Source organism: Rhinolophus hipposideros, assembly GCF_964194185.1.
Source record: "Rhinolophus hipposideros genome assembly, chromosome: 3".
Classification (NCBI taxonomy): domain Eukaryota; kingdom Metazoa; phylum Chordata; class Mammalia; order Chiroptera; family Rhinolophidae; genus Rhinolophus; species Rhinolophus hipposideros.
This window is the reverse complement of record NC_138049.1, coordinates 14,811,588-14,824,770: the sequence shown is the minus strand read 5'-3', so window position 1 is coordinate 14,824,770 and position 13,183 is coordinate 14,811,588. Positions and strand designations below refer to the sequence as shown.

At 40.1% G+C, this 13,183-nt stretch overlaps 1 protein-coding gene across 1 annotated transcript in view; it reads left to right on the top strand.

Annotated features, from left to right (window-relative positions):
* PPP1R14C (protein phosphatase 1 regulatory inhibitor subunit 14C) overlaps positions 1-11,498 on the top strand; it is a 60,893-nt gene extending 49,395 nt beyond the window's left edge. Inside the window, exon 4 of the mRNA XM_081044966.1 lies at positions 9,883-11,498. Coding sequence (XP_080901092.1) covers positions 9,883-9,957 — 75 coding nt within the window. The 3' untranslated portion in view covers positions 9,958-11,498. The remainder of the gene's footprint in view (positions 1-9,882) is intronic.
* Positions 11,499-13,183: the final 1,685 nt, after the last annotated feature.

Here is a 13,183-nt window from a genome sequence, read left to right as displayed (position 1 = left end):
AGGAATTAAATGCCTTAAAATGCTAAGGAATTTCGGTCAAGTTCATTTGTCTATTAAAGGATCATTTCAGAAAAGTTTGGATAGTTGTACCTTTGAGCTTATCATGTTCATAAGCAACCAGTTTTATTGGCACCTGGATTGTGATGATAAAAATAATAGCTTATATTTCCCCAGAGCTCTATAGTTCACATTGTGGTCACGAGTGTTAAAATCTTATTTAATTCTCACAATCATCACTTGAAGGAGAGAGTTTGGGTGACTTATCTGAGACCTCACAGGAGTGAGCAAAGAGGCCAGGAATCAACTTGAATTTCTGTCACTTAATCCTGTGCTCTTTGTTTCTCCATCCTGCCAGTCTTCCAAAGCTTCTCAACTCACTAAGACTTTCAGGACATTAAAGGATTTTGTCCTATCTCAACTAAATGCCTAATAGTAAATGATGTTCTTTTTGAAGTAGCCTTCTCTGGTGGTGCTATTGTTTTGATCAAAAGAATTTTTTATACAACTATGATGCCACTTTGACGTAGGAATGTAAGGAATACATCATTGCTGATTCAGATAATGTTTATTTATAGCGTCATTGCATAGGTAGGGTGGGTGGTGGAAAGAAGACTGGACTTGGAATCAACAGTGTTATTCCAGTGCCAGCACTAAATGTGTGTGACTTCCAGCAATTTCCTTAATCTCTCTGAACCACTGTTCCTCCTCTATAAAATGGAAGTAATAACTACCTCCCTGGGTTTTAGTAAGGATTTTCACAAAGGTGATAATTTTAGTGATACTTACAACAACAATAATAATGGCTAAATAATTACTAAGCACATACCAGGTACCAATCTAATCACATCACGTGCATTAGCTCATCTCATCTTCACAATAGAGGTTGACACTATTTGTTTCAAATTAGGGACTTCGACACATACGGTACATAGTTAATAAGCGCAGAAGTCAAGGCGTGTATGAAAGCCCATAGCATAAAGCTTGGCACATGCTGGTTGAATCTGGTTCTATGTGATTCTTCTCCATTGTACTATATTAAATACACAAAATGCCAGATTTCACCAGTAATAATGTTCTCAAATGATTCAAATTGAAGAGTTGACTTTGAAGAATCTGCCAGTTTCACAGAAGTGATACTGTTTTTGGTGTGTTACTTTCTGTCATACACTTTGGGTTCACGTCATCCTGTGTGGTTTCCTGACTTTCTTGATAAGCAAAGGACTTGTGTTTCCCCATTTTGTCTCATATTCCTTACTGTCAACTCTTGACGTGCAAATCTTTCCTGACTGGGATCCTTCGAAACACAGCAGTGTAATTGTAAGTCACCACACTAATGTATTAGTGATTGATTAGTAAGAACGGTGTTTTAACCTTTCCCCTTAAGTAAGTGGCATTTCTGATGTAGCTGATCTTACAGTAGAGCTGATTGAAGGGTAGCAAATGGATGTTTCTATGCAATGCAAGAAGAAAAGGAGTAATTATGTTTTGGTTATTACTTGAGTTTGGAGGATCAGTAGTGACAGCCTTGTGGACAATTGTAGAAATCAGGGGTGAGGGTATTGGGACCGCGAGCCAGCCTAGAGAGGAGCTTTTTCTAATTTTCTCTCCAATTTTGTATGTTTTTCAAATCTTAGGATCACACAGGAACACCCCCATTGTATTGGGATGGTGGACAGCAAATGCATTTAATGTGAGCTTGAGGGCACCTGCCTTAGCGTTTGTTCAGGGAGCTGTCAGTCCAATCGATGAACTGCTAGAAATCTCTTTTATAGCTCACTGTGGCAGTACTATTGCTCTCTGATAATCCTCAGGTTTTTCTTTCTGTGCATTTATTTCATTTCTGTAAAACAGAGGTTGTGGTGCTGCTTATTACTTCAACCATCAAAACCTGTAAGTTGACATGCATCAGGGGTTTATGCAGGATGACGAAGTCTGAGACTATGTGGTGAGAAGCATTTCCGGGTCTCAGTAATCAGTAATCAGCGAGGTCATGGAAATGTCATGGCCAGGGGAAGGTGGTGACCACTGTCAGCTCATCCTGCTCATATCAGCTCTCTATCCATTTAGCATTTTAACCGGTTATTTAAAATTTCGTTCAGTTTATGTATACTGTACATAGTCCCTGTGCATTGAGCTAATTGCAGAAGAGAGAAAATATAAACTGGATGTTTACAACACAGAGAGACGGTGGGTGATCAGGGAGATGAGGCTGGGTATTTTGCTATATTCTCTTCATTCATTTGCTCAACAAATTTGTATTGGACATCCATGTGCTTGAAATTAATTCAGGGACTTAAATGAAGCAAAGAACTTGTATGTACATTTTAAAAACAATCCCTTATAAGGCCACAGTTAACTATGGTGAGAATTTAAGTGCTCAAAGAATATTAAATTAGAAATAAAATGACAGAAATGCCAGGGTCTCAGCTTATCCTGTGGTTCTCTAAATTAGGAATCAAATTGCTTAACAAAATGTGATTATCAGGGGATCTGTAGAGAAAGCTGAGGAAGCAGCCATTTCCCTTCAGTTTAATGGGTCTGAGTGTTTACACACAGGAGAGCCTTGCCATCTGGCCTCTCATGGGGTTTCCTCAAAAAAGATTGTAGTTTTGGGCTGAGGGTGAGGAATAGAGTTTGAATGCTGGCTGAAGGAGTTGAAATGCAACCTTGGAAAGCTGTCACCTTCAGAACAATGTTTCTGACTAGTGAGAGAATTGGGAGTTTCCAAAGAACGACTGTAATCAGATGAAAATTACATGTTAGTGGTTGTAGCCATTGGCTATGACAGCCTGATTATGTTTAGTGTAATTTAGGTTATAATAAAGGGGTGGGATTTATTAACCAGAAACTCGAGTAACCTCACCTAGACACCAGAAGGCTTTTGGTCCCAGTATGTCCATTGCTCACACACTTTCAATAGGGCTCTTTATACAACAGGCCTCCTCTGCCCAGGAGAAAGAGCCAGGATGTGCTGCAGGTGGCATTTGGGCCCATGTCTGAGTCGACATCCTGTGACACTCGTCTACTTCTCACTGCCTTTGTCTGAATTCTTACTAGGGGAGCACAGTCTCCACCTTGGACTATTTATAAATCTGATTAAGATTGATTTCGTTGAGGAAAATCAACCCAGAAATGGTAGGTGAGCTAGCCAGAGACGTGCAGTCATGGAGCAAAACTCTGCATGTATTTCCTGGTCTCTACTCCGTACTCTGCAAAGTTAGGGACCTGATCACTGGACCATCTTCACTTCTGACACCCATTGCAAGTTCCGGGGTCTCCAAGACCATACTCATGTTTGATAATTTGCTAGAAGGGCCCACAGAACTCACTGAAAGCTGTCATACTCACAGTTCTGGTTTATTATAATGAAAGGCTACAGATTAAAATTAGCCAAGGGAAGAGATGCATGGGACACAATCCAGAAAAATCCCAAATGCAGAGCTTCTAGTTGTCCTCTCCCACTGGATTCACAGTGTGGACTCTGGCCTATGATGTGTGGCTGTATATAGAGAATTTTGCCAACCAGAGAAGTTCACTTGATGAGCCAATCCTTTTTATTGGGACTTGGTCACAATCATGGTTGACTGCCCTCATGGTAATTTCAGTCTCCAGTCCTTTGGGATATCAAGCTGGTACCATGTGACCCAAAGCCCCTACCCTAAATCACATTGTTAGATTGTCTTGCAGGGCCCCAAGCCCCCAGGTAAACAAAGACATTTTCACCAGGCAATGAAATTCTAAAGGCTTAGAACTTGCCTCCCAGGAGCTGAGGGCAAAGACCAAACCTCTTTTGGGGCAAGGTTAAATTCTTGACTACACACTCTTAGAAGCAGGATGTCTATGAGAATAGTGAGAATGATGATGACAATAGTAATTGTGATGTAACAGAAGGAAAGAAGAAAGAAATGCCATAATAGGGACAGCCACATGCATCCTGCCTTTGGATGCTTTCCCCCAGTAATTAATGATTGGTGTTTTTTTTTTTTAAGATGTAGCAGAGGAAGTACAGGTTTTAAAGGGCAATGGACCTTTACATGGTTGGCATTTTTGAATGACTGATTGTGATTTTATGGCCTCTTATTTTGTTTTTAATTAAATTCAGAACAATGGATCATGTTTTCAAAGCTAATCAGAAAGTCCCGTGTTCTCGTCTAGTATTCAGACTTACCTGGACAGAAGAAAGAATATGAGTTAAAGGCAATTTAACACATGACTTTCGGATTTCTGTACTTTTCAGCAAAGGCAGTTGCAATCAAAACCAAATTTCAAACAGTTTGGAAATGGATTTCTTTCATTTAGATAAGATTGAGGTGTTTATAGCAAATGCTATTCTCCGTCCTTGGTAATGGGACCGACCCTTGATGAAATTACTTTAGTTTCGTGGGGATTATAAAGTGGGGATTATAATTTTGCTGAATTAATTCCATTGATTATTTACATTGGGTGCATTATTTATGTGGATTTTATTTTATGTTGTCTGAATTGCAAGTGTGTGAAGGAAGAATTAAATGCCAGTAAGGTGGAATATTGTGAGAGCAAACAAACTGTCCCTCTGTATACCAATAAAGGCTAGAATTTAGGTACAAAATAAATTAGCTCAAGAGCAATGGTCTGAATCTCTAAAATAGATTAATGGAACTGCAATCACCAGTAGAACAGATTAATCTTTAAAGGCAGATAGTCAAGAAATTAAATGGACAAAATAGTGTCAGTGGTTTTAAGTGAAAGGGGGAGAGGGGTTTGGGGACAGAACAACCACCCAGGATTTGGTTAACACCTCCAGAAATTTCTGTTGACAGAAGAGATTGTAACAGCAGGTGCAAACTCTTACCAGGGATAGAGTCATAAGCCTCTTTGCAGATAATGAAAAATAGGATCAGTTGTGGTGTGCTCTGTCAGCAGAAGAACCTTTCTCACCATAAACAACACGATCCACCCCTTTCCCCCCCAAAAAAGGGGGGAAATAAGTATTTCAGTGGGAAGCGATGATAGTACTTGTGAAGCTGAATAATGCCCGTGACTGCAGGGAGCGAATCCTAGCGTCACACAGGGCTGGGGACACCCCCAAAGCTGTGTGCGTCAGTGCTGATTCACTGCCTGCCCCATTTGGCCTCCGGGGTGACCTGAATATAAAGGTTTAAGGTGTGATTTTTAAATGCTTAGCCGGTTCTTCGGGTGAGGACATTTTGTCATTTGAAACAGTTTTCAGGGTTGCCATGATGTTTTAAAAGAGGTACTTTCTACTCTTCCATTGTCCTCACTTATCTAAACTTTGTTGGTTCTAGGAATTCTTCTCGTACAGCTGGTGACTATAGTGAACCACACTGTATCGTACATTTGAAAGTTGCTGAGAATAGATCTTAGAAGTTCTCATCACTGAAGAAATGGTGTAACTATGTGGCAATGAATGTGAACTAGACTTATTGCGATGATTTCACAATACCGGGGGTGCCAAAAAATGTACACAAGTGGACACTTTGGTCCACGTGGCTCAAGCAGTAGTTCACCATAATCAGAAATGTCTGGACACTGATGGGCACCACTTTGAGCACTCTTGTAATTGCAGAAGTCGAATGTGACTTGCATTCATCTTTTGTTATCGGTATATTTGTGTATTACAATTTGAATAGTTTTCCTTTCTTAAAATGTCTATATATATTTTAGCACCCTCTGTACATACATATAGCAAATCATTATGTTGCTCACCTGAAACTAATGGAATGTTTTATGTTAATCATGTCTCAAATTTAAAAAAAAAAAAAAAGAAATTCTGCTCTCTCTTCACCTGGTCACTCACCTGATTTCTACCTCATCTATTGAATATCAGGCTTTTGGGAAGAAGTGTCAGGTAACTTGTGGGAGCTGACTTGATTTGTTGTCATCTACCTGGTGGTGAGACTCAGATTAGGAGCAGATGGTCCCTGTGAACACATATGAGTATTTTTAAGGCGGTGACCGGTGTATTTCTTGGGGTGACAAATAGGAGACTGCACTCGGGGAAGTCGCTGACCTACGTGGATCCCAGCCTTCAGAATCCTCACTGCTGTCTCACTTCACCCCACATGTACTCTGTGTAAGGGGTAGATGATTTTTGTTTTGAAAAGCAGGCTGGGCATCCAGCGTTCTGCTGGGCACACTTTATTGGAGCTGGCACAATCTACACAGTTACTGTAGTTGGTGACACCAGTCACCGAGCAGCACTTTTAGGCATTTCTTTCAAAAGTGCTTTTGTCAGGAAACACTTCTACTCAAAGGGCTACTGCATGATATCCATTTATCTTACTTATCTTTTTAAATGACCCGATAGGCTGGAAAGAATGGCATAAGTGCAGTTTAGCCGCAAAGCAGTGATTTGCAGTGATACTGTGGTTTCTGCTTTTCCTACTTTCTGAGGGACCCATCTTTCTTTAAGCATTGCCATATCATCAATGAGTGTAACAGATGAATCACTGAGTGACGAGGGAAGGTTCCCAGACGCCTGGCTCTGGTGATAATTACAAAACGTGTGTCCATCTGCCGCTTCTGGCACAGTCTGAAGCAGGTAGGAGGGGTTGGAAGCTGAAAGCTACAGGGCTCAAGAGGGATCAGGGATGAGAACTCAGAGTAGAGGGTGGCCACTGCGATGCCATGCCCTCTTATGGTGCCACATGGCCAAAACTCCAGAGTGAGGAAGGGCCTTCTGTTTTTCACACCTGCTGCCAGGTTCCTTAGAAACCTGCTTTGGCTTCTTTCTTTCTTAGAAGTCTCTCATAAATCAAGTGGCTGCATGTTATATAAAGTCAAGTTTCCAAGGTCAGTGGAACTGTTTCTTTTCTTTCTATTGCTTCTTTTATCTCCCTCCCGTGTGTGTTTGTGTGTGTGTGTGTGCACAAGGATCCCAGGCTCTGCCCTTCCCCAAATGCCTCTCTTCTTCCCTAATTTTCCCCAGATTAGCTAGTTTTCCAGTGCTTAAAGGAGAACCTCTAGAACCTTCTTCCATAGTAGCTGGGGTCAGTTGATACTTTGGGCAATTCCAGCCACCCCCCACCCACACCCCAAGTGACACACAGTTGCCCCTGTCTTGCCAATCTAATGACTTTGTCTCTGATTTATTTAACCTCTTATCAGCTCTTGACTTCATTGAGCACCTCTTCCTTCTAGAAACACTAGAAAACCTTCTAGCCACCACTTCTCTTGGCTTCTTAACAGCACACTCTCTTGGGTTTTTCTTCCTATCGCTTTCTTTTTTCCATCTCCTTTGCTGCCTCTACTTCCTACAAGACCTCACCTGTTAGAGGGCCTCTTCAGCCTTCTTTTCTTCTCTGTTTACACTGTCTGCCAAGGTTATCTCATCTAGTCCTGTGATTCAAAGTATTGTTGTCTGCTGTCCAATAGTTTTCTGAGATGATGGAAATATTCTGTATCTGCATTGTCCCATACGGCACTCACTTGTCATATGTGGCTACTGAGTACTTGAAATGTGGCTAGTATGATTATGGAACTAAATTTAAAACTTTATTTATTTTAATTAATCTAAATTTAAATAGACACGTGTGATTAGGGGCTATGGTATTGAATAGCCCAGGTCTATATCATTGTTTATAAACTATTGGTAATAACCCATTAGCTCGTCATGAAAATAAAATAGAATGGAAATGTTTTGTGAAAATAAAATAGAATGGAAAATGTCATATAGTAAGAGTTATATTTTTTTCACAAAACTTTTGTTTTAGTCTTGTGTCTCTGTCTACTAGGTTACTGTAACTATGTGTGAGTCACCCATAGTATTTTAGTTTTTTTAATGTGGTTTTTTTTTTTTTGGCTGAAAGCCACCGATCTAGGTGCTGCTGGTACCCATATTTATGCCTTCAGCCATAAGCTGAAACCCAAAGTCATATGAGATATGTTGTTACTTATATAGAATATTTTTAAATAATGATGAACGAAGAGCCATCAATCAATATTTTTGATTAGAGATCCTTGAATTTTCTTTGTGACTCATCTGTAATCAACAAACTCTTTGTATTGCCAGAAGTGTTGTCAAGTTTCTACCTGGGGAATAAATATTGGTCTTGCTACTTTTTAACTTAGCTGAGCACCTCATTACTCAAATTTAACAAACAGTTTGAAATATGTACAGTATGTTAAGTTGTAGATATATAAATTAAGTATGTTAATATAAATTTAAAATTATTTTTCATTAATGTTAATATATCATAAGTACAAAGCGAGTTATTTATTGACTTTTTAATCACAGATTTATACACATCATGATCAATTTTTTGAGAAAATTTGAATTTGATACAAATTACCAAATTACTTTTGTCTTGAAGAAAAAAGGTCTGTAGTTTAGGGTACATTACTCTAAATGATTTCTTTAGTCCTTATTTTTATAATGATCTTTATGAAAAAATGTTACTAACATAGTGCAGATAAATTACCAGAGTTATTAACAAGATAAATGGTAGGGTTTGTAATTCTGACATTTGCTTTTAAAAAAGAAAGGAAGTCTACACTCCAATGCTGGAACTTTTCACAGGGGTCAATTGAGTAACAGATTCCCAAAAAACCACAGAATTGAAATTTTATTTGCAGCATATGATGTATTATTTAAACCACATAGTAAAAGGGGCAATAGGAAACACATTTAACTTTTCAAAATGAAAATTGATTACAAGTGGGAAAATTTGGCATTATTTCATCCTAGAAAATTCTTTAAATTAGATAAAATAGTACTCAGAAAATTAAAATTGGGCCTCATTTTACTTCACATGGATTTTACTCTTTCCAAGTTCAGAAATGGTAGGGATTAAAATGTTTTTGCCTTTGACCCACTTCTGGATCAGTCTCCAAAGGGAATAATCCAAATTTCAGGCAAAGATTTATGCACAAAGGTGTGAATTGTGGCTTTGTTTATAATTTTGAAAAGCCAGGAACCAACCAAATATCCAGTGATGGGGGAATTAAGCAGACTATAGAAAATCCATATAATAAGGAATTGTGTAAGTATTACAATTAATTTTTGGAAAGACAATTTAATGTTGTGGGGAAAAGCTTTGACATAATTCTAAGTGGGGAAAAAAAAGAACACATTTATACAGTGTGATCTCAATTAGGTAAAAATAATTTCCATGGAAGAAAATATGTTAATAGTAGTTCATTCTGAGCAGTACTTGTTGCTGGTTTGTATTTTCTAAGTTTTCTATAAAAAGTACATATTACTTTGATAATACCAAAAGATTATTAAAAAAGGAAATTGCAGTGGCTGATTAAATATTTAAGCTTATTGTGTTTTAGAGCTGGAGAGGAGTTGCAGGATCATTAGTGTGGGAGCTCCTGACTGAGGGTTGTAACTGGTGGGGGAGATTGCCTGAGAGCTGTTTTGCAGAAGGCCATAATGGAGAGGAAGGTTTCTTAGAGTTTTTGTTGAGTCCTGGCATTCACTGGTTGTCATTTGCAGATCAGAAAGTCTGACTGGCTGTCAGCTTCGTCTCTGACAAATCAAAAGAGGAAGACAAAGTAATTATCATGTAATAAATGCGACTTGTTTGGTAGCCAAATATTTTAAAGCATGTAGCAACAATGAAAGATGCCTGACGGTATGAACTGGGTACCATTCTAGGTTGTTCTTCAATCTGTGGGTTCTCATCCATGAATAGGTTATGGAATCATTTTAGTGACTCTGCCACAGCATTATCTTTTCAATGAAATCAGAATAGAAAATGTAGAGTGTGTATAGTAAGTATCATTTAAATTTACTGTATTGTACCAGTTGGGGTCAATATATCCACCCAAACTCATCAACTAAGGTTAACCTCAATTGACATCAATTACTTCATGCAGATTTTAAACCCACATTTTAATAAGAGCCTCCTCATATTAACTTCTTCTGATCTCTTTTAGGAATTTATCAAGGAGCTGCTCTCTCGGATAAGAGGCATGAGGAAACTGAGCCCCCCGCAGAAGAAGACTGTGTAATTCTGGAGCAGGGTGGAACTCACCCGGAGATCAAAAAAGGGTTCTGGGATTTGGACTTCACAAGGACTTTTATTAAAGAATAGTTGTCCTTATGAGCAACTTTTTTTGGGGGGGAGGGATCTATTAGACATTTATTCTAGAGCGTTTGTTTGTTTGTTTGTTTTTTAAAGGTGTTGTTATTGTACTATTTTAATAGCAAAGAGATCAACGACTTTGGTTTCAGCCCAACCAGGGATTATCAAACCAGGTAGACATCCAAGGATGGGCTGGGCCAGACAGTATTTTCTTCGGGAAATCTGATGTTTAGGACCTAACTATACAGGGATGATGGTTTTTTTGTTTTTGTTTTGTTTTTACAACTAGTTTGGTAATACTTTTTTTTTTTAAGTTGTACATTTGACTCAATACCGAATTTCTCATACCTGTATATACCTACACACAAGTAAGTTACAATGTAGATGTGAGTTTTATTTCACATTGTTGAAATAAACTTGTGGTCATCTCTTACCTGGAGGTCACAGCACATGTGTTTCCAAGAGGCCACTAAATATTCCTCATGGGAGAGCTGCTGACCTCCACATCCACTTTATGCACCAAAGTGAAAGAATTCAGTGTATCCGTTATTCTAATGAGCTACACTACAAAAATGTTGAGTTAGTCAAGGGCTTAATTTATGGACTTTATATTATTTCCTTAATTGGGATGCTTTGCCAGGTCATTTACTTATTGCCTCATTTGTGGTATTTTAAAGTTTTATGAACCCTTAATTTGAAGAACTTCACTCGAGAAATGCCCATGCTAGCTGAGCGGTGTTTTGCAATGGAAAATGGAAGCACTGTGTAGCAATTAATTCTCTGCTTTCAACCAAGTACTGTGTGTTAGTCTTTCTCCATGAAAGCAGGTCATAAGGAAGTTAGCAGATTATGTATCTTCCTTCTTAGAAGTAGATTCCGGTCACTCTGTGCCTGGACAGCGTCAGACCAGAGGGGAGAAACTGACTTGAACAGGTGAGAAGTGAGAAAGCTTCACATTCTCTCAAGAAAGTTGATAGAGGAGCATTTGCTGGTTTGGAAGCATGGTGGAGATTGCATTTCCGGTTTCTCTCAGTGGCCTGTCGTGAGGACTCTGGCCCCTGGCCCTAATTTTGCACCCCTATCCCCTTGCTTGGAGCTAGGCCTGGGGCTCCTGCCCGGCCCCTCTGTTACATACCAGCTCCTTGGGGAGGCTCAAAATTCAGATGGACGTGGGTGGGGTAAAAGGTCAGAGTAGAAACTCTTCCCTCCAGGAGGTCCCCATTGCCTCCCCACAGAAACCCCACTTCTCGCAAGGTGTCTCTAGGAGGACCCGTCAGAGGACAGGGCTCAGGCATTTTCTATCAAGGGTGCTCTGAACATATTTTATTTTTTAAAGAACTATGTTTGTGAAATTTATGTATACTGGCAAGCTTTTGAAAAATTGTATTTAATTTTGTAATGTTTACCAATGATTTATTTACAAGCTATTTACTCAAATAAATGGAGCTGCTTACAACTCTGCTTACACGTGTGCCTTACAAAAGATGTTCACATGATGATTTGACTTTGTCAGGCGCTCTGCAGATGAGGGTACCTAGCAGTTATGTCTAGCTGTTCCTTTTCAGGCATTTGATCCTGGCCCTTTCCTGATGAAAGCAAAGAAGCCGGGACACATCCCTGGGTTGAGAAGAAAACAAGACGATCGCTGTGCACTTGGCCCTACCTGCCTTCTATCGCAATGCTCTCCTAGGCCATGCCCCTTTCTTTAATTAAAATTCCCATTTACCTATCTGATATAAATCCTCAAGAAGATTGCAAATTAATTAGATATTCCAATTACTGTTAGAATGCCACGCACCCTATGAATACAGAAAAACGAATTTGTAGGATTTCCCTTAGGCTTAACTAGCCCAAGTTAGGGTCTTCAGATGAAGTAAGAGTGAACCTTTCCTCCTCAGGCCTCTACCCCTACCTTGTAACACACTCCCAGCCTTCCCCTCATTCCTGGCTCAGGACCTGGCATCACTCCCCCTGTGTGCTCAAGCCATAAGCGTGGATCTCCTCTTGGATGCCTGCCTCATCGCTGCCTCCAACACACACCTTCAGGTTCTTAGACCTGAATGAATGACTATTTGTGTCACCTGGGAAGCTTTAATGACAACTGAAGACTAGAGGCTAGTCCCGACCAATTGCATCAGAAGCTGGAGGAGCAGAGCTTAGGCATTCTTTACAAGCTCCCAGGTTGTGCACCACTGGGTCATTCTTGTCTAGTATGATGCACGAGTTTGACCTCAGCTCACCATGTTTATGTTCTTATAGCAGGTGGCAGCTATGACAGTAGCACATTGACTTTCTCACTTTATTCCCTACAGGAGAGGAATGAAAGCACAGCACTGAGGGATGACTCTCAAGTCTCCAGCTTCTCGTCCAGTGCTCACTTGAACACTGGGAGTGGCATGCTTTACGGCAATTGTAATAATGGTTCCCATTTATTTATCACCGTGCTAATAGCTTACAGCCTTATCTCATTTAATCCCAACATTAATGTTATGAGGTAGATCGCATTATCCTCATTTTACAGATGAGAAAAGAAAAAAAACACGCCAAAAAACAGGTTGAGCAGCTTACCTGAGGTCACACAGTTATGGAGGTGAGGTTCACACCTAGTCCTGTTTGACTCCATACCCTTTGGCCATTAAGCTTTCCTGCCTCTTGCACGTGGTTACTCTCTGTCCCACCATCATGAGTGAAAGGCAGGAGCTGCAGCTAATGTGAGCTGGCCCCTGAGCTAATGGGTGGAGGGGTGGGATGCTCTGTGGTTGGAGAGGGTCCTTGGCCACCTACCAGTAATTCCTTTCTCTCTCCTGAGAACCAAGGGGCTCCCTACTCCTGAGCAGAGTGTAGCCAGGCTCTGTGCTGCTGCCCCTCCATTGCCAGGCTCTTCTTGCCTTCTTCCCTAACAAAATGCTCCTGGACTTGGCCTTAGCAGCTCAACAGCCTTGCATCAGTCCCTGAGAAGGCAGCTTTGGGAGAAAGTGCAGCTCAGGGTACGGTGGTTTGCAATTCCTGGAACACACAAATATCCGTTTTTCATTTACCACTTAGATTCCCCATGAAAGACTTATGTGCTGTGCATAATCAGTTTATCCACAATAGATGAATATGAGATTATACCTGGCTCTTTTCAAGAAGACACAGTGGTTGGGAACATG